Genomic DNA, 22,338 nt, shown 5'->3' with positions numbered 1-22,338 from the left:
ACTATTCCAGATGGCTATCCCATGTATCTGCTTGTGTGACCCAGCTCAAATAAGGCTGGAACTGAGGCTGGAGACTTGGTGACGAACTCATAAACCCCACACAGAAACAGGAGCAATAAAAGAGACCCGAATGATACTGCTCTTAATTCACCATAGCAAGTAAAACCAGTGTTAGACTCCTTAATCGTTGCTTATGGGTTTGATGTACAAAAGAAACAGCAACCCCACCAGACATATACCTGTCCACAAAATAGCCAATAACTGGAGTTTCATGGGTTGTATTGGGTGGTTTCCAAGTAACAATGACATAATCTCTGTTGGCATCATAACATTTCACATCCATTGGTGCTCCTGGTGCCCCCATTACCAGGGCATCAGCATCTGAAACCAAGCAAAAAATGTAGATTTAATGACATCTGAGCCATAATTCAGTTGATATTCTCAGCGGGTGCGTGTATATGAAACCCATGAGCAATGTTTCTGTTAGTTTGCTAATGTGGATATAAATTACCATATTTATGAAATGTGTTTGCGATATTTATGAGTATGTTATACCTATTGCTTTGTTTCCCATTCTTGTGAATTGCTTTGAGCATTGTTTGGAAAATAAACTTGATGATGATGATTCTGGGTTTCAATTAAACTAAACCGGGGGGTGGGAGGCATAAATTTGGTGGCTTTAAAAAGAAGTTCAGCTCTAAACCTGAGGAACTGACATTGCGACAATAAGTTATGTGTCATAAATCACTCGTGCAAAAAAGGAAGAAGTGGCATTTCATGCCATGATAGATCCAGCTGTATAAAGGAATTTTATATACAGGACAATATGTCCCTCCAGAACATGCATTAAGGAAAGAGTATGCAAAAAAACAACAACATGACACTATGGTTGGGCCTTAAAGAATATCCAGTTTGCATGACCAGGCCACAACAGCCCCAACCCCCAGGGATCATAAAGAAAGACTAAAGACTCCGATGTGTTATGGAATTAAAATTAGGCCACAACTTTAATAAACTTCCAAATGTAGGAAGACCTTGGCTTAGGCCTTGGGCGTGTATCCCTCCCATCCCCCCAGCTGGGGGAACTGGGGCTCATCAGGGTAAATGGGATATGGGAGTGCACTGTGAGATGTATGTGTACGCAGGCAGCCCAGCCCATATCCCCGCACTCGGGGTAGTTCACTTTCTGTGTATGGCCAGTGACACCCATATATATAACCCCTTTTAAGAGGGGACCCTGGAATCGTCGCCGCAGGGGGGTCAGTCACCACTTCACACACACCCATGGGGAAGGAAAGACTAAAGGATTCCACCCAAGGTCATAAACTGCCCAAGTTGTGACGAATTGCTACGAGGAAGACAAAACCTGCCAATGCAGGAAAATTTCTTCCTGGTCCTTCAACAGCAACCAGTCAAAGACCGTAGCAGCGCCCGCTAAACAGGAAGAAAAAGTTAACCTGCAAACAAGAAAACATTAAACTAAGGGAGGGTAGGGCGGGTGAATCTCCTGAGCCAACTGCCTGGCTACTGTTGGCTCCACGCCCTATATATAAATGGGACTGGCCCCACCTCCCAGCAATGAAACGTGACTACTGAGGCTGGGCGTGAACCTCCAAATAATAACCCTGAGAGGCAGGCCAGTCCCTGTTTGCCAGTATATTCCCTGGGAACTGTAGCACCGTGCGCAATCCCCCAAAGAGCACCCACAATGTAAAGTGTACGTGCTCATTCTGGATGTTATAGATAATCTGTTGAAATACTGGCTCTTTGAGAATATTTTCCTCTCAGGATTGTTTTTTATCTTAGCAATGTTGGGCTTCTTACCCAAAATGTGGATTGGTTGCCCTTTCATAACTGTCTTAATTTCAATAATGTTCACTTTTCTTTGGGAATTATTATTTTTTAAATGAAAATAAACATCTTCAACACCCATGTTGCCCTGAAGCCCCCTTAGTTCAGAGATTTGTTCATTGGGGAGCATGTATTAGAACAAGAATCTGTTGACCTCCAGATCTTGTTGGACTCCAACTCCCATCAGCCTTAGTATAGCCAGTGGCAAGGCATGATGGGAGTTGGAGTCTGGGGGGCCACAGGTTCCATCTCCCTGTATCAGAACTGGCCACTATGAACATTCAACTTTCACCTTCTGCCAGTGGAATTTTCCATGTAAGTTTATGAGCAGAGTATACTGAAGAAACAAAAGTATGGCTCCAATGAAGGGAAAAACAAGAAAAGAAAAACAGAAAGCTAGGAAGTTTTCTGAGATGGCATTGGTGCTTCTTTCAGAGAGAGAAATGGTAAATCTTTGCCCCGCCCCCAGCACCAAACGGCATAGAAGATTTGTATGTAAAAAAACAAAAAAAAACCCCACAGTATTTCTAAGGTTGGGAGTCAGAGTGAACTTCCTTGGAAGTAAATTCTACTGAAATCGTTTATACTTGCAAGAAAATAAGTTTATTATCAGAGCTATTCTGTCACACACAGAGTATAATGCAGCATAGCTCGACTGCTTATAGCAGAGGATTTCTCCCGAAGTATTTAACGAAATCTAAAATGCTACACATAACAGAAATGTGTTAATTTAAAATAAGGAATTTAAAATGGAGCCCCTTCCCCTATGGACTCATGTAATCTTATTCTGACTTGCCAGGGGGAATTGTGAACGCAAATGTGAGGTCAAATGGTGACCTTCATTCTATCTTAATGTATTCCTCTCCTTTTCATTTACACATCTGATTTAGACAACCCCTTTTTCTTTTCTCCCTCAGGCATTCCATGAATTGAATCAAATTCTCCTGTACATGCGAGCACCATGGTGTGGACATACAAGTGTTGCATCCGTGTTCTTGCATGATAGTCAGCCACAACAAGCATAACCCCTGAAAGGGAGTGTCTCTAAGGGACATGTCTCCTAATTTCCCATGGTGATGACATCTGGCAAAGATAGACTGTTATGGCCTACCTCCCCCCACTCCCAGTTCTGATGATCAGACATGCAGAACAAAGCATAATCGTTCTATATACCAAATAACACCTTGCCAACAAAGGTCCGTATAGTTAAAGCTCTGGTTTTCCCAGTAGTGATGTATGGAAGTGAGAGCTGGACCATAAAGAAGGCTGATCGCCAAAGAATTGATGCTTTTGAATTATGGTGCTACAGGAGACTTTTGAGAGTCCCATGGACTGCAAGAAGATCAAACCTATCCATTCTGAAGGAAATCAGCCCTGAGTGCTCACTGGAAGGACAGATCCTGAAGCTGAGGCTCCAATACCTTGGCCACTTCATGAAAAGGGAAGACTCCCTGGAAAAGACCCTGATGTTGGGAAAGATGGAGGGCACAAGGAGAAGGGGACAACAGAGGACGAGATGTTTGGACAGTGTTCTCGAAGCTACCAGCATGAGTTTGACTAAACTGCGGGAGGCAGTGGAAGACAGGAGTGCCTCGCGTGCTCTGGTCCATGGGGTCATGAAGAGTCGGACATGACTTAATGTCTAAACAACAACAACAATACCAAAGAAGACCATACCTCTCACAAACAGAAATGCACTGTATTCACTCACTCCTCCTTTCGAAACTAAACGCAACGTATATAAGCCTTCGTCATCCTTGTTCAGGTGGGTAAAGGACAGTGCTGCCCGGCCATCTCCAAAGAATGTTTTCGTCCACTTGGAATCTTTCACAAGCACATCTGGAACAGATTTGCACATATATCAGGTTAGCAGTGCCTGACTGGCCCTGATCCTATTCTGACCTGTGCTGAAGCATTGAGATAGTCATTTTAGGGCAAATATATTCAGGAGAAACTTTACACCGTATCTTTTAAAGTTCTATCTTTAAAGAACCAAACTGTCAACCTTCAAATTCATGCCACCTCCAATTATATAAAGATATGCATATTCTATTTTTGCACTACTCAAGACTGTCCCTCAGAGACCTGGTGACTAGATGTCTCAACACTGCCATTTTAAACAAATCAGCTCACCTGGACCCCATTCCCCCCCCCCCAAAAAAAAAACCCCACGAACCCTTTTGAAGCAGTGTCATGAAAACATAATCTAGAGAACGATCCAGTCAAAGTTAAGTATTTTAAGACCTATTGATTTCAACAACAGCGAGTTAAGCACAGGCTTTGCTCTCCCACATAAATCAATGGGATTTAAATATGCTTAACTTTGGCTGGATTGCACACACCTAATCAAGAGTTATCACTCTGTGTATGCACTTTTGATCCTTTTAAATAAACTTCTCTATCCAAGGCATGTGTCAGATTAAATTGGAAGGGGGGGAAATGACTTAAGGCCAGATTTCAGTTTAATCTGAAGTCTGCTATAAATACACACTTAATTTAAAATCTTGTGGGCATTCCTGCTGAGCAGTGAATCAAATTAAGTTTGAATTTCTCACAGGTGAGAGGTTGTGACTCAAAATTAATGTAAATTAATCAGTATGACTAGTGCAATTGATGCAATGAAACGTGTAGAATATTTTATCTTGGCTAAAGAAGATCCCACCGATTCCAGTTCTTACCTCTTACCTTAATAATTGATTTGGCTACTTTTAGGGCAAGGGGACGTGTTTAGCTTCCTGAGAACTGTTCTGTACAGATATAGTCTAATCAATAAGGTCTTGTTACAATGAGCACTTAAGTTCAGATCTCTGCACAAGTTGTGTCTGGAAATACACAGACAACTTTCAAAAGTCAGAATATTTTAGACTGTGCAATTAAGTGTGCAATTAACTGTGCAATTAACACCTATGCAATTAAGTGATTGTAATGTCATTTGTGCCTTGTGCTGGGGCCAGAAGGTGGTGTTGGAGAACTCCCACAGAGTAGTGTTGGGAGACTAAACTTTCATACCAAGGCCACCTTGAGTGTCCCAATTGAGGACTTCATGGCCTCTGTGACAACCAGTGGCCATCTCAATATATCATTGGCTGAAAGCATGTTGTAGGTCATATCCTGTATCCATACCCTCCAACATTTCTCCAATGAAAATAAGGATGTCCTATTCCATTATTATTATTATTATTATTATTATTATTATTATTATTATTACTATTACATCCCACTCATCTGACTGGGTTGCCCCAATCACTCTGGGCAGCTTCCAACATATACTGTATGAAAACCACAATGCCAATTTTACACCTCAAAATCAGGACATGTCATGAATTTTCCTGTTGTATGGCAAGCCTACTTTTGCCAAGTATTTTAAAATGGAAATCCTGTAATGTTAATCAGCAGCAAAAATCTGAAATGTGTCTCTTTGTACTTCCAGAATGTGTGAACCATAAACAGGATCTGACTTAACTGATTTTTATACATACTGCATTCCCCAGAGTTTAATAGCCAATAAATGCTTTAAACTATAGTAATTTGGAGCAAGCAAAAAATTCCCATGGGTCCAATTAGGGGAAGTAAACTGCAGAAGTCCACCTTATCCGTTCGTATAATTAATTCAGAAAAAAAAGATGAGGAGGGAAAGATTTTAATACTGAGAAAAATGAAACAACTTCTACAAGGGAGTGAACGCAAACCCAGACTTATCTATGCTGAGTGTGCTAAAATCAGTACTTTTTAAAGAAAAATATTCATCAGTCCATTAGTAACTCTCTTACCCAAGAGGGCTTTTACCATTGGCTTTCTAGACTAATGCTATTAATTCAGAGTACACTGAAGATTTGCAGAAAGATAGCAGTCACTATCAACATGTCTAGTGCTCTTGAGAAATCTACCCAAGGACACCCACAGAGTACGCTTCTGAGTGACATCACACAATACTATACCCCTTGAAAAATTACCAGTTGCAGTGCCCCCTCCCCTGGCAGCGACTAAACTGAAGTGGGATAAAATAACTCAAGCAAACAACAATGTGGATTTTAAAATGCCACAACTTTAAGGCCGCAACCACCGCCCAACTGAGAAAAAGGTGAGCGGCCATTTAAGAGCAGCCACATATTTCACCTGAAGAAAGAAAAACATACCATCTCTGTACCACTCAGCCCGAGGTCGAAGGCGATTCAGCTCTGGTGTGATCAGCAGATCACACCTGAGGGTCAACGTTTCCCCTTCCACACCAAAGGTGACACCAAACCTCTCCAAGAACTGAACATCAAAATGGGAGAAGCAGATGTCCAGGGGCATGGGCACTGTAAGCAAAACAAGAATGAATCTAGCATGAAGTACAGTAATATAGGGAGAAAAAACAAGATAGAGAGATGCATAACCCCAGCAAGACATCAAACATAGGACAGTTTAGCCTTTCCCTCAGGAGTTGATCATTTGGTGAGCTTGTTTTGGGAAGGAGTCCCACAGACCAGGGGCACTGCTTAGAACAGGGTTTCCCAAACTTGGGTCTCCAACTGTTTTTGGACTACAACTCCTATCATCCCTAGCTAGCAGGACCAGTGGTCAGGGATGATGGGAAATGTAGTCCAAAAACAGCTGGAGACCCAAGTTTGGGAAACCTTGGCTTAGAAGGTCCTGCTACGTGTTCTCCTTAATGGAGAGCATGTGGTGTGGTGGGAGCTGACAGGACACCACACTGTTGCTGGGCGGGTAAAATTGAGTTGACCACCGTTGTGATTGGGCTCCCCTTGTTGTGGGGGAGATTTTGATGTTGCCATTTTCTGATTGACAGCTAGAAATGTTAAAACCCCTGCGCGCAGCGTTGAGCTTCCTCTTTTCGCTGCGCACATCGGATTGCCCGTCCACCCTCCCTATATTTAGGGTTGTTTGGGTTGACCTTGCTATGCCTGTCATGGGGTCATCTGCTTTTGGGGCAGGGGCAGGGTAGGAATTTTGTCCATTTGGCTGATTGGCTTGTGCCATTTGGTTTTTGCCCACTGCATAGCAAATTGTCACAACTTGTAAGGTTGCGGTTAGGCATTGGTTTTAGGATTTGGTTGGTAGAGGGGCATGGATTGGCTGTGCCTGCCCCTCTAATGCTGCTGCTGCAAGGGTATTCCGTTAAAGGAATCCAGGGGCTCGCCATGCTTTTGTCCGAACACCTGACAAGGGGCTAGGGCTACGCAAGAGCCCCTGGGAGCATTTGGGGAGAGGTGAGGGAAGGTCCCCTTCTCCATCGCTCTCCCCAAAATGTCCTCCCTTTCTGACTTTCGCGGTTGTGCGAAATGTCAGTCTGTCCCCATGCGGGGTCAGATAGTCGTAACCAATGCCTAAGCAACCACTCACATTTTTTTGTATTTTAATAAAGTTGTGGCCAAAATTATGCCAAAAACCTTAAACTAAAATTATGTGTGAATTGTGTTTTATTTGGTGTCGCTTGGGGACCTCGACACGCAACAGCCCCAGCAGGTGTTATTTGGCACCCACCAGAAGTCCTCTCCTAACAGTGCAAAGAGCTCATTGAGATTGAGGTGTTTCTAAGATAGGCAGGCCCCAGGCTTTTCAGAGCTGTATAGGTTAAAACTGCCATCTTAAATTATGCCCAATAGCAGACTTGAAGCAAAATTTATTATGATTCTGGGGAAATGTACTACAGAGACTCCTGACGCCCATACGACTACATCAAATTACTAAATGGACTTACAGGTAATAGGAAGAACTCCAGCAGGATAAGGCTCCTCATCACCTCTGAACCCTGAAAGAAAGGGACAAACAGTTCTGACACGAGCAACTTAAGCATCGTTGTGGGTATTTCTCTTTGGACTGTCTCTGTAGCTTACTTACTCCTCACGACGACAGCAGCACTGGTGGACGCCTGACCATGCACATTTGTCGCCACGGCGGTGTAGGTAGCGGTGTCATCATAGTGAGCTCTAAAAAGGGTCAGAGGAGAGATGCAAACAAGATCACAGTACTTACAAAACCATTTTACTAGACTGCCAGGGGTTGACAGAGGAGGGAGAACTGGGTCAGCCCCTTTTCCACAGACACTTCCTGTTTCAACTCACCATGCAAAATGGGACGCACCACCCCTGTGCGTGTCTATCAGAGAAATAGAGTGGGGGTGGCCCTGCACACTTTTGGTATTAAATCCACGCAATGTGGGTTCCAGCACCTCCCACCACTGGCATATGGTCCCCAAAAGCTTTTCCACAAAGGGATGCAGCCCTCAGGTTGAAAAACAACCTCCTACCCCTGAAATACAGGTTCAGGTTCAAAACAGCAGCAAGAAGTCTGATATTGCTCATTTAGCAGAAACAAGACTTTCTACTTCCACAGATGAAGTTGACCCAAGTAATGCCATAAAGTAAATGCCACTGGGCCCATCACCTCCTGGCAAATAGAAGGGGAAGAAATGGAGGCAGTGAGAGATTTTACTTTCTTGGGCTCCATGATCACTACAGATGGTGACAGCAGTCACGAAATTAAAAGACGCCTGCTCCTTGGGAGAAAGGCGATGGCAAACCTAGACAGCATCTTAAAAAGCAGAGACATCACCTTACCAACAAAGGTCCGCATAGTTAAAGCCATGGTTTTCCAAGTAGTGATGTATGGAAGTGAGAGCTGGACCATAAAGAAGGCTAATCGCTGAAGAATTGATGCTTTTGAATTATGGTGCTGGAGGAGACTCTTGAGAGTTCCATGGACTGCAAGAAGATCAAACCTCTCCATTCTTAAGGAAATCAGCCCTGAGTGCTCACTGGAAGGACAGATCCTGAAGCTGAGGCTCCAATACTTTGGCCACCTCATGAGAAGAGAAGACTCCCTGGAAAAGACCCTGATGCTGGGAAAGATGGAGGGCACAAGGAGAAGGGGACGACAGAGGACGAGATGGTTGGACAGTGTTCTCGAAGCTACCAGCATGAGTTTGAGTAAACTGCGGGAGGCAGTGGAAGACAGGAGTGCCTGGCGTGCTCTGGTCCATGGGGTAACGAAGAGTCGGACACGACTAAATGACTAAACAACAACAACAATGCCATAAAGATGGGCAGAGAAGGAATCAAACTCTTTGGAACATGTTTTAAAATTGCACTTCCACTGAGTCTTCAGGTCCCAGGGTCCTGCAAGAAACGTTTTTTAAAAACTGCAATACTTTTGTGATGCACTTGAGAATATGTGCTTGGATGCTTCTGTGTAAAATCCAGGTATATCCTAACATGTTCACTAGGCAAATTTCCTCTGTGCCTTTAAAGATGAAGTTTCAGATTTCCTCTGCAAAGATCATATTGAGATTAGATAGATATATTATAGATAAGGAAAGGTGAAAAAAGAGGATATAACTATCGCTTTCACATTTGCTTCTGATTTGACAGACGATAACTGACACAGAGAGTTGGGATGCCCGGTTAGCTTTTGTGGTGTGAAGTGGACCTTTTCGCGAAAGCAACAATTTCACAGCCTTGCTTTGCATGAGGAGAAGGGAGAAGAGGGAATGAAGAGGAAAAATAAAGTGAAGATCTGCAATCAAAGCACTTCCTTTGGTCTATGACATCACTGAAAGGTGAAATGTTCACTACTTCATTTTGATAACTCGCTTATGAATGACAGTAAACTCTGGAATCACTTTACAGTAGTCATATCTAAGGGTTGTAGCTCCTCCTAGAGGCAGATCATTGCTCATGCATTGCAAAAACTAGAGGCGAATCGGGGAAATTTAATAGTCACAGAGACTTGAGAATTGTGTGTTATATTGCAAAAAGTGAATTATAGTCATTAGCAAAAAACAAACAAAAAGAAAAACAAGACTGTACTGTGGATGCAATGGATACTATTTATTTTATTATCCTACTTTTCTTTCTAAGGGAACTCAAAGCAGCTAATCTAAAATGAAATTTCTGCTCACTTCTGATAAATGTCTATGCCTTCAAATAATTTTTGAAAGGGCAAACTATACTCAGAATTGTTTCTGGACTTCTGTAAAGTTGAAATGAACAGCCAAAATTCAGTACCTATAGATTGGATCAAAAGGTACCTGATAACAGTCTATTTCTGAAGAGTGAAGGGAACCCTTTTTACTGTTGCTGTCACCACCAGATCCCTATCTTCATCATCACCACTAGATCCTAATCTATATTTTGCACACCTGTGGAAAATCTCTGTGGAAATAGCAACAGCCTTGCTAATAAAGGAAACACAGATCATGCACTGACTGTACCTAGACAATAACAAGGTTGTTGATGCTGTCTTCGCATGACAAATAGTAAAGAAATGTGAGTTATCTTTTATGAGCACAACTTTGTTGGGAAAATATTTACTGACAATTCCTATTTGGGCATTAGCACTTTGCCTGAGAGGCTAGCAAATGGAAGGGAAGGTGAATCGTACCCAGGTTTGATGAGGCCCTAAGCTACTGAAGGTAATGGGGCCCTTTATGTGTCCAGCTGTCCTTTGTCAATAATGAATTGTCACTGTTTTTTGTGTTGAATATATGCTATATGCGGGGCCCATTACTTACATCATAGGAGCCTATACAACACACAACACTGTTACTGTATGTAGGTGTTGTTTTATTTTATTTGTTTTTTATCTTATATTTTGGAAACGTACATCCAGTTTTTTCCCTTTAAATTTTTTTGGGGGCCCCAAGAGAGTGGGGCCCTAAGCTATAGCTTGTTTAGCTTATACATAAATCCAGCACTGATTGTACCCTCGTATCCGTTTGCCTGGTTCTCAAACATGAGGCCTCCTCCAATGAGGAGCAAAGGAGCAGGACCCCTCCCCCATCTGATCTCCACATTGCCAATGATCCTGAGGAACCAATGAATTGGGACCTCCCTCCACCAGGATTAGAGGACCCCACACCAGCTGTCTGGGTTCCTGGCCAGCTCCCTCATCTCCCCAGGCGGCTTCATGTGGGTGGCAGCAGTTCATGAGGAACTGGGGTCTTAAGCAGTCAATGAAGGTATTGCCACAGTAGATGATACAGCAGAAACCATAGAATAATATGCAGGGGAGATCTGAAATCGATTAATTTTATGAATTCAAAGGTAAAGGATATGAAATCATACTTCAGGAATGGGGAACTTATAGCCTCCAAGGTGTATTGGACTATAACTCCCATCATCCATGATGGTCATTCTAGTTGGAGCTGATGGGAACTGGAGTACAACAACCAAGCCTCATCTTACTGTTAGGCAGAGTGATATTGCCACTTCTGGTCTGTGGCTTGGAGTGTCATGAAAGGGCAGTAAACGACTAGTTATTTAAATTTTTTGGTTATATTTTGATTCCCAGGGAAGGAGAGTTGTCCTTACAAGATGTTTTGCCTCAGGTACCAAAATAATTTGACCAGCTTTTGGTACTACATATACTGAGTACACTTGGTACTGGGCACCATTTGTTCTTTTGCCTCAGGCAGAAGAAAAATCTTGCACGGTCACAGGTTCTTCATATCTGGATAAATGCTACGCATAAGTGAAATCTCTCATATGGTGCACAATTTAATAAATTGGGATCTCAGCTGCTGGTTTCAATAGGAAGTAAAAACACTGACCAATTGAAAAGCAGTGAATGGGAAAGAGAAGCCATTTTGTTTTGCTGCTTATTCCAGGAAAAGGAATATGAAAGGCCACAGTATATGAAAACACACACAGAGACAACCACACAGAGTGAGCTTATGGATCCAAAATGGGAGGGGGGGAGACTAGATTTTGGTGCAGATGTCAGAGTCCTCTGAGACAAGCAAATGAACAGATGGAAGAGTGTCCAATTGCAACTTTAAAAAAATGATAGGATGATGCCACATCTTTGGCTCCTCAAGAATTTTTCCACTGGAGCCAAGGAGCACCCAGTATATTCATAGGAATAAATGTCACACTTGCATCAGAAGGAAAAGTTCTCTGCATAAGCTTCAGAGAACCACTAAGATGACAGCCAAGAAATTCCTAAGCTGCTTGAAGTGGCCAAGTATCGGATGACTAGAAGCTCAGCATATTGGCATGAACAGCTGAGAAGAATACTGAAATAGGCGGAGAATCTTAGCTGTTCTATAGCTCCACTACCACCCAAAAATGACACTAGAGATGTCTGCAACTTTCCAGGATATATCTTCAAATCTTAATAAGACTTCATCTCCTTTGGACTACTTTGCAAAAAATGTAAACAGATTCAAGATCAGTTCATGAATCGCCTTCATAACTATGGTCTTCATTCACTAATTATGTGGGGTTGTTATTTTTCCCAAAAAATCCCAAAAGTTTTAAATCAGGCATGGCCAAACTTGGCCCTCCAGATGTTTTGGAACTACAATTCCCATCATCCCTGACCACTGGTCCTGTTAGCTAGGGATGATGGGAGTTTTAGTCCCAAAACATCTGGAAATCCATGATCAGTTTTTCTTTTCTTTTTTGTCCAGGACAAGAATGATAGACAGTAAGCTTCACCTGAATGCAAATGCCTGACTTTCTGAAAGATGGAGTGGGTTAAACTGTGGAATAAAATTTGTGGCTGGACATCATAATTCAAGAGTATACATGAATACTAGTGAGTACAAACTGCATTGTGCAAAGCACAGATACACACCTTGATGCAACACTAAAAAATTCATTCTCCTTCCATTCCAAAGATTGTTAATGAATATCAAGAGGGAACGCCCAAAGCACTCCATTCAGCTTTTTCTGATGTCGGGCTTATTTTTCTTGGCTGTCACCAAATATTCCCCCTTTCTGTAATATGGGGATTATAAGGGCCCTTGTCCAAATTACTACATCGCAAAAGACTTGGGAAGGGGCATTAAATATTAGCTGTAGAAGAAGTTGCTGTAGGTGCCTTTCTGGGTGCAACAGTATGACTCTGTTAATTAATTCAATTAATTACGTACCATATTCTGCAATAAGCAGCAGTCTGGAGTGATGTTTAAGAGTTTTATTCTAGAAATGGGGATGCCCAGATTCAGATGCCCCTTTGGCAATGAAGGTCGCTGAATGAACCAGTCACACTCTGAGCCTAACCAGCTTCAAGGGGTTGTTGTGAGGATAAAAATGGATAAAAAGAACATTGTACAGCACCTTGAGCTCACTGTAGAAAAGGAGGGGCAAGTAAATGAATGTAAAAAAGAAAAAAGAAACATATGCACATAGTTAATGATGTATTACTAATATGTGGTGGACATATAATTCAACGAATATTTAGTTAAATATGTTAAGTTAAATTAATGGGGGGGGGACTTGCAAAAACCGGATAGGCTTAGGATTTATATATGTAATTTGTGATGATTCAATATGTTGAATACTGAATTGGTTAGAAAGAAAGATGTTAAGGATTAAGTAAATTTTATAAGAATACTGAATTGGAAAACCGTTAAAATGATATCCATTGAAACCCAACCATGGGGATATGAGGAAGTCACTTAACAATGTTAATTAGATTAAGGCTCAAAAAGATTATGATTTATGATTGTTTCTTTGTTTATGTCTTTATTTATCTGTTTGTGTGCTTAAATATTTGTGGGGGGGAAATAAAAACATTTCAAAAAAACCCCAAGCATCATCCAGTCCAACCCCCCTGCAATTCAGGAATCTTTTTGCCCAATGTAGGATTTGAACCCATGGACCTGTGATCAATAATCTCATTTTCTACCAATTGAGCTATCGGATTTGGTTTCAGTGGGTGGTTTTATTAGGGTGTGTGTAAGACAGAGGAAAATGGACGTGGAAAGAGAACAAAAGCCCTCAGAAAACCATAAAAGAAAGAGAGCGCCTCCACCGGACAGCACAGTTGCTCATTGGTACCCATTAATTTATCCCAGCTAATTATATAAAGTAATAAGTAATGATCACACCTGCATATATATATATTCAGCAAGTTTCTTAGTGATTCATTAGCGTAGCATCTTTTCCATTAGCACCACCAAATGCATCCACTCCCTGCTCCTCAATCTCTTCTTCATCCACGCAAACAAGCATAGGCACCAAAAACATCCAATCTCAAGACATGTCCAAATTCCCTCAGGCACACCTTCAATCACACAAATACAGAGACACTTGGAAGAAGACCCTTTCAGCCAAATGCATCTAGACTTCATTCACTGGCTTTTCCGGGGATTATTGTCCTTTCCAGGTGCAAACTAAGTGTGATGGGATTCACACCTTTAGCCTTTGCTTATAAACCACTGGCATGGAGAGAGGGTATATCCAGACTGGAACTATGGTATGAGGAGGGGGCTTTAATCCTTGGTCCAGCTTGGAATCAAAGGGTGAAAGCCTTCTCTCCCCATATCATAGCCCCAGGCTGGCTACCCCTCCCACCGCACAAGAGCTTAAAGACATAAATGCCATCACATCTACAATTTGACCCCAAGACGCCTAAGAAGTCAGAAGAAATGATATCATGGAAAGATACTGGGGAGAGGGGGAAATCATCTCCCTGAATGGAAAAGGACAGAAGACCATCACCCGTTCTAGAAAAATATACAAACATTAAATCAAGCAGATTCCAAGCTGCTATTAGACAGGTTTCTGCCTAATTTCTAGGAGAGAAAAATAACATTTCCCCCCCCCCGATCCTTCCTATGGAAAGAGGATATGAGACAATGAAGCATTAGCCTTTGCTTGCATTTCCCATGATCATAAAAGTCAATTTTAGCTTCTTCTTCTTTTGGCTTCTTTAGCATTCTCTTTCCTTAAATTGGCTTATGGTTACTTAAACTCCAGCCAGCATTTGCTGCTGACCGCCAAAGACAGCAGTCTCATCGATTTGTAATTATCTGACTGCCCAAACAATCATTTGTGTTGTCTGTTTACAGCAGGTTTTTCCCTGCACTTGGTAAAATTGAGGATTTGTTTCATCAATTTCCATTAGATCAGGGGCAAGCAACATAAGAGCCACAAATTTATCTGGTTATTTTGCAGCCTGTTTTGCTCTGGAGTCCAAACGGTGCTGCCACCAGCCTGGGTCAATACTTCCAAAAGTTGTGCTACAGCATTCAGACAGCCATTCCGGTTTTCATCTTCCTCCTTCACAAGGCTCTGCCTGAAGCAAGTCTCCACCTGGGCTCACACACACCCACAAGAAAATATTTTGCCCACTTTTCCTTGAAACAACTAACTACAGGTAAGTCATGGTCCAAGCAGACTGTGAACTTTACAGTGCCTACCAATGCAATAGACTCCCTCCATTCTTAGTCTAAGAGGACCAATGGTTTGTGTAACATATTAGAGGGTTCTGATGATCTTCTTTCTCCCCTATGAGCATAGTGGCCATACCCTCCCAAGTGATGCAGCCCAAATCCAGAACACCGTCTTCTGGGTCCAAAATCCCATGTGAGTCACATGACCTGCGCAAGATTATGGACCCAGAAAAAACGCTTTTTCAGTCACGTTGCCCCAAAACACTGGTTTTTGAGTACCACGTGAGATTACCAACATGAAAAAGCAGTTCTTTGGGCACAGCACCCTAAAACATGTGTTTTGGGGTGCCGTGCAAGATCACAGACCTGGAAAACATGCTTTCTTGGAGTGAGATATTGGCCCGAAATTGGGCAAGAGCAAATAGCCACCCTGCTCTCATGGGGGGGGGGAATGTCCATATTTGGGGGGGGGCAGTTGACAGGTATGCCATATGTTTGGTGCTCAATGCACATGTAGATATGCACACATAGAGCTCATCCACGTGGGGAATTCAAGCCCTATCAGGATTCTTCTCATGTATAGTCCCTTCACATGCACCAATCACACAAGTGGTCAAGCTTTAGGTTGCAAAGGGCGTGGGGCTGCCATGTTTTCTGAATCCATGGGGTGGTCATCTGACTCCCCCTACAGTTGCTGTGGCATAATACGCTATATTTATAGAGGTCGTTTATTCACATAAACGTACTTCCCAAAAAAAGAAGAAGAATATATCCTTACCGGTTTATATCCAAGACATGCACCCCATATTTGCTTTCGATTGTGTACTTCCCAGGCTCACTTGCAGGAGTAATCAGTTCTTCATTTTTATACCTAACACATGAAAAGAGGACAGGCCACACCAATAAACAAATTGCAACAGAAAGTAAGGAGCAATTCGATGGCATTTAGGACATAACAACAGTAAGAACACCAGCTGTTTGCCCCGTTTCAATGACCTTCTGCCTGTATATAGAAGGGATGGTGTAGGGGAAATGTACAAACTATGGGTATTGAACATAGATGTCCATAATCTCATTTAGTTAGGCTCACTGCTCAATCCAGCTGGGATGGTTGAGCACACAGGAAGACAGGACTTCTGTCACTTTAATGGCTGCATAAGAGAAAATCTCACTAAGTGTAGCACCCCTAGAAACTTTATAAGCTATCCTGCAATCATTCCCTCTTCTGCGCAGTTATTAAAGGCACAGGAGAACTTCCTAAGCAAATAGTCATGCTAATAGTCACATGGGAGACTGCATGAGATTATTGCACCATTGAATTACAGCCATCATGCAGTAAGCTTCCCTACGGTGCAATAGGACATCCTATTTCTCCCTGAAACATCTGGAAGAGCATTACTAACTGTGTGCCTCCCTGTTTGGCTTTATGCTAGCATCTGTCTTTCTCCATCACCAGCCCTTACCAAATCTGTCTTTAGAATGGCAGGGAAAGGAGGAGGACAGTAACTCATCAGTAGAGCATCTGTGTTGCATGCATAAGGCCTCAGGTTTAGCCCCAGTAGCTCCAAGAGTTGATAGAGAAGATTTCTGCTGAAATCCTGGAGCTTCCACAAGTCAGTATAGACAATACTGATAGACCAATTGTCTTTGTGTAAAGCAGCTTACTATGATCCTATGACAGGTGGCAAGGGGTAAAAGGAACCATTCACATACATATCAACTGGCAGGTTAGCAACCCTGGACAGTGGGGAGGCAACATTTTAGCTACTGTGAAACACAGTGGAAATACATTACTTATACATCCCTAATACTGCTCACAGACCTAATTACTTCATATAAAGTTGAAGATAGACATAATATTAAGCCACAGGCAGGTCATGACTAAAATAATGAAACAGAAAATAGGTTTCCCAGGAAACAGATGGTTGCAAAAGAGAAATCAAGGCACTCATTCAACAAAATGGAGGTTAGACTACAGGCATATTCAGGCATGTGGATACACTGCCAATGCCTCTTCACTCTTTGACTTATCACTGGATGATTATGAGCTGAATACATGAACGTCCTCAGATGAAAAGAGATCCAAGATTGTATTATGTGAAAATTCCACAGTGTTTGATCTGCGAAGGCTGTTTCACACATGTACATTATCATGTAATGTCTGAGCTGTCAATGAGCATGCATGTGCAGACTCACTGAGAGTGATTCACAGTTACTTCTTCTTGTTAAGATGTGCTTCTCTTGAGGGAACCCTAGACAACTCACTTGCAGCTTACAGAAGGTTTAGAACAAGGCTGGGGGAGAAGCTACAGCAGCATCTACTGGTATATTGGCAGTAGATTGGCAAGAATTCCTAGCTCCCAACTGCTTGACAATGGCAGCAACACAATGACTCCCCCGTTCCCAAATTCTACTGTGGAAATGGAAGAGAGCTTCAGATGTGTAGCCAGTTCTAGTGCTCAAAAATGTCTTGGGCTCAGAATTATTTGAATCAAAGTGTATGTCTTCTGCACCAGGTTCCAGTTGGTAGACCTTAAGAGTTTTAGTAGAAAAAACCTCCCTAAAAATATAAGATTCCACAAGCCTAAAGTCTGCCCACCCTCATTTAGATTACTACAATGATCGCATTGCTCTACTGCTCCATGCCCACCTCTCACGCCGTTGTTCCAGTTGATTCACATTTTCTTAGGTGACTTTGTAGCATTTAACTCTTCTTGTAAAGCAATAATGGTAGTCTTGGGCTGCTATGCTGCTCCATTAAAATCAGCAGGAGTTTTAAACTTGTAGAGCGGTTTCCCTCCCTCTTTTCTAAGCCGTTAGGCCAGTGTGCCACAGCTTTTGTGCTCCAAAATAGCTACTGTGTGTATGTCTGCAGTACAAAGGGCCTTCAGTTCCTTTAACTGCAATGTCAACAGCACCCATCCAGCATGTCTTTGAGGATTACAAAGCATTTTTAACATAGCCATTATGTATGTGACACTTAATAGCTGAGCCGAAGCTCCCAAATGAGTAAAGCCTCACACCATTTTGAGATTCCTGGAAAGGGGTCAAAGCCTTACCATTGTACAACAGGAGTGGGAAATCCCTGGACAGTGAAGTAAAGCCTGACGGACATCCTCTCCCAGACTGTGTGAGACCGGAGCCGCACCAAAATTTCAGGGGCTCGGCTGATAGTCTCTTCAACGGTATACCTTTCCAAAGCCATCTTCTCTTCTACCTGCAGCACAAGAGGGGGAACAAATTAAATAAATAGGAAGAGGGGAGAACTAGGCAGTCCGGAGGCTCTTAGCAAGGAAGGTGCTTGAGCAGGCCCACAAACTAAGGAAGGGACAAAGACCCTCTTACAGTACCATCCTCTGTATGGCAATTCTGTCCAGTTGTTCTCTGGCAAGGAGCCTGGCTGTGCGCATCTCCTCCTCCAAAGCGGACAAGCTGGTGACAAACCGGATCCTTCTCTGTTCGCTCCAGTGCTGAGACTTTTGCTCCTGAACCCTGCATGATCAGAGGAGGGGTGGGGGGAAACGGCATGAGAAGAACCCAGCATCAAAGCCTTCACGTTGTTACTGAAACTCTACAGCAGGCAAATGAAGGCTATGAAGTTTCATTAGTGGCATTAAGGAGATGTAGATTCTGTACTATTTCCCTTCCCATGATAATGCAAGAATCTTGAGGGGCAGATGCACAAGCATTCCAGCATCTTCTTCTTCCTCGTCTTTCTTTGCTGTGAGTGGCTCACCTAATTAGACCTAATTAGACCTTAATTGGTGCTGGGCTGGAGTGGCTCCACCAATGTCACTGAGACATTGCTTTATGTGGGGCTTAGCTTAACCTTTCCACACAACCTACGATGGTTGAAAGGGTCCTGGCAAGAGAGCAGGGTCATGGTGGCATAACCCATTCACATTTAATATACCGTGTAATGAAATTACACTTGCACCCCTCCTTTCCTTTGAAGAGCATGAACCTGGGTCTTTCCAGTCCTAACCACTGCTCTACACCAGCTCTCAGATCAAGGATCGATAAACCATTAAGCAAAATAATCACGTGCTTAGGGCATCAAGGGAAGGGGGGGGAGCACCACAGAAATGTTCCATTGCTGGGATTACCATGGACCATATGGCGCAGTTGAACCAGGTTCCACAAAAAAGGCTCCCACAATAAATTGGAAAAATACATGCATATGTATATATATATATATATATATATATATATATATATATATATATATACACAATAATAAAAATAATAAATCTAAATCAAGTGGAAGTATACAAAAAGAAACATCTTTTCCCATCTTACTGTCGGTTTCATTTCATTTCAAAAAATAAAATTTTATTCTACAGTTTATTAGTGTCTATATTTTGAATTAGATATATATGGCAGCACCAAACTCTTGGAAATGCCTTTCAAGGTCTTAATCTGGTTCTGTCTCAGATCCTTGGTGGTGGTGGGTGCCCAATCACACAGGTCACTTAACACGTGTATAGTGTAGAGCCCTATGAGATCTGCTCACACATTATACTGAGGGCATCTAGGGCATATACCTGCGGCCACTCTTATACTTTCCCCACCATGCCCTCAGTTGCCCTAGTTTCAAATGTTGAGTGAAAAAAAGGATTTCAAGGAGGCCACTTCCAAGGATGGTTCTCCAATAATATGTCCTTCAAGCTGTTTTTCAGCCTTCAAACATGAGTGGAGAGCTTTTAAGAATGACACAGAGTGCCCTGTGACTTCCATCATATCTGCCAAATTGCTCATACACATTGTTTTGCTTAGTTCTGCTTCCGAAAGTGGAGGGGGGAGAAGACAAGTTGATAATGCAGTTAGCAACACTGCTGAAAGGTAATCAAGCCCTGCTGAAGTCCATCGGACTTCCTTCCTAGTAGCCTTGTGTAGGATTGCACTTTAAATGTGGGTTGTTATTGGTAATTGTATTGTTGTCAGACTTTATTGCTGTTTTATGGAGTTCCCTTGTGAGGTCATGGTCCTAAAAGGAGACCTAAAAGTCTCTTAAATAAGTCCATGGATTTTGTACAAAGAAGTGCTCTTTTATTTCTTTGGCCTTCATTGACCCTTAGCCAATAGCTGTCAAAAACACTCATGTCATTACTTTAGGCCTTGAAAAAGCCCAGTTACTTTGCCCAGTTACAGAGAATGAGGTCATTGCTAGCAAGCCTCAGTCCCTTTAATTGAATCTGAAGCAAGCCAGGGCAGGGGCAGGAGGCCTCTGAATACCAGCCGATGCAGATCACAAGTGGGGAGAGTTGTGTTTCTCTTAGGTCCTGCTTATGAGCTCCTCATTTGGTTGGCCACTGTGAAAATGGGGTGCTGAACTACATGAGACTATGGTCCAGCTGACCTCTTCTTAGATTCATCTGTTGAAACTGGGCTGAGGGTGGGTGCATGGAGAGATAATAAAATGGGATTTGAGCAGCCCATCTTAGACTTTTGTTATTATTCTGCCTGAATAGTTTTATATACCCAAGTAGATGTGCCATGGGAGATCCAACGCCACAATCTCCCGTGGTCATTTTTTTTAAAAAATAAATGCATCCTAAAGTGGGGGGGGGGATAAAGCAATACTCGACCATGGTCCTACAGGAGGTCTTAATCTTTAATCCAGGAAGCATACTGAATTTCCCTCCCATAAGAACCAAGAGGAGGGAAACTGAAAAAGGATGGAAAATGAGTTAACACCAGAACCATTGGGGTAAAAGTTGTCTTTTCTTCCCACCTTCAGCTTCCACCATGGGTGGTGTTCTCTCTCATCCCTAACATAAGATTATTCTCCCCATTGTTCATCCTTTTTAAAATCACTGATCGGACTCCTGTGGTGTGGTTGCCCCAAGAATAGATAACTACTTTGTTAATATGGCATTGGTAGGTCAAATCCTATGGGTACTTTCATCCCTTCTCCATTGGGGCCGCTGATTCGAAGGTGGGAAGTACCTATCTGACGCAGCCTCTCAGTGTGATCTAAAGCATTCCAATTCTAATGCATCATGACAGCTGATCACAGCAGAGTAGCACAATAATGGCAACCGTTCTGCAAAGGTGTAATATGCAATCACGTACTGGGGTTTTTTACATTCTGTATCCAACGCTGGACTTACTTAAACCCACTGAAATTAATGAAGTTGCCTAACTTACATCCATTAATTTCACTGGGTCTGTTCTGAGTAGCCACATAGTTGGAAACCACCCTTAGTCCCTTGCAGCAGAATAGACTACATCTTCAAATTTAGATTTATTACTTAAACCGAGATCAGCATTCATATTCCACCCGCTGTGATGTCAAGGGGCTGCCAACAGGTCACTTGGGGACCCTTAACTTGTCTGAAAGGAAGAGGGATTGCAATCTCTCTATAACTCTACCTTTCATGACATGCCATGTCCATGTCCCTGGGGAGTATTTGTTGTGCAATACGTCAGTGGCCGTACAGCCACTCACACAAAACAGGAACAGGGCTGTCAGCATATTTATTACAGGAGTACATCTCTCGGCTGAAACTGAGATGTCACCTTAAGCTCCCCCGATGATAAATAGGAAGGGATGAAGATAACTATATTATGAGTAAGTTGCCCAAACATATAGTTTTGGTCTTTAGCAAGAACTTAGTACAGTTGCTTACACTCCACACACACACACACACACACACACAGACACATTTCAGTGCAGATTCATACTTAATCCAATTTTTAAAGTCTATTTTCAGTACGGGCATATGTCAGCTATGAGATTTACGAGACACTCAATGCTTCAGTATTCCAGGCCTAATAAATTAATGAGGAGCCCAGGACACTACAAGCATCTTGTCATGTTGACAGTTCTGCCAACGAAACTGCTCCTCATGGGTGTTTCAGGAGGTTTTGAGAGTTCTTAATGTAGGAAATAATTTCCTTTCCTGTTTGAGGACTTCAGTGGGGAAGTAGGGAGGATGCTGTAGTCGGCCATTATAAATATGCCCCAAGGCACATTTACTGATGTGCCTGACAAAACACAATTCTTGGGTGCCAGAGACCCAAAAGCAACACATATGAAAATTGAAAGGAAAACTAGGAACTCCCTGTCAATGATCTGGATTGGAATTTCAAATCAAAACGAGAACTTCACCCTACCTTGCTACTGCAGCTCTTGGCCATGTAAACATTTCTCTTCTATACCTATCCTCCCTTCTGCTGGTCCTCTCATATTCCTCCTGTTGCCCTTCTCCTCCTTATTCATTTGGATCAAATTTTTCCTCCTCCAACACTCCCCTCCTATCTTGCCCCTTCTCCTGGTCTTCTGCCTTCTCAGACTCTGGTTCCTTCTCCTCCCCTTTACCTATTTCCTTCTGCTTCTCCACCTCTCTCTGTGGCAG

At 42.5% G+C, this 22,338-nt stretch overlaps 1 protein-coding gene across 1 annotated transcript in view; it reads right to left on the bottom strand.

Moving 5' to 3' along the window:
* The window catches only part of MYOM2 (myomesin 2), an 83,202-nt gene that overhangs the window by 46,915 nt on the left and 13,949 nt on the right, over positions 1 to 22,338 (bottom strand). Inside the window, exons 4-11 of the mRNA XM_053380816.1 lie at positions 18,328 to 18,469; positions 18,037 to 18,194; positions 15,756 to 15,848; positions 7,696 to 7,784; positions 7,556 to 7,606; positions 5,988 to 6,152; positions 3,529 to 3,690; positions 240 to 381 (exon numbers count right to left, since the gene is read on the bottom strand). Of these exons, the coding sequence (XP_053236791.1) occupies positions 240 to 381; positions 3,529 to 3,690; positions 5,988 to 6,152; positions 7,556 to 7,606; positions 7,696 to 7,784; positions 15,756 to 15,848; positions 18,037 to 18,194; positions 18,328 to 18,469 (1,002 nt within the window). The remainder of the gene's footprint in view (positions 1 to 239; positions 382 to 3,528; positions 3,691 to 5,987; positions 6,153 to 7,555; positions 7,607 to 7,695; positions 7,785 to 15,755; positions 15,849 to 18,036; positions 18,195 to 18,327; positions 18,470 to 22,338) is intronic.

Source organism: Podarcis raffonei, chromosome 3 (genome assembly GCF_027172205.1).
Source record: "Podarcis raffonei isolate rPodRaf1 chromosome 3, rPodRaf1.pri, whole genome shotgun sequence".
In the NCBI taxonomy this organism is placed as follows: Eukaryota; Metazoa; Chordata; class Lepidosauria; order Squamata; family Lacertidae; genus Podarcis; species Podarcis raffonei.
This window is presented reverse-complemented; position numbering and strand designations above follow the sequence as displayed.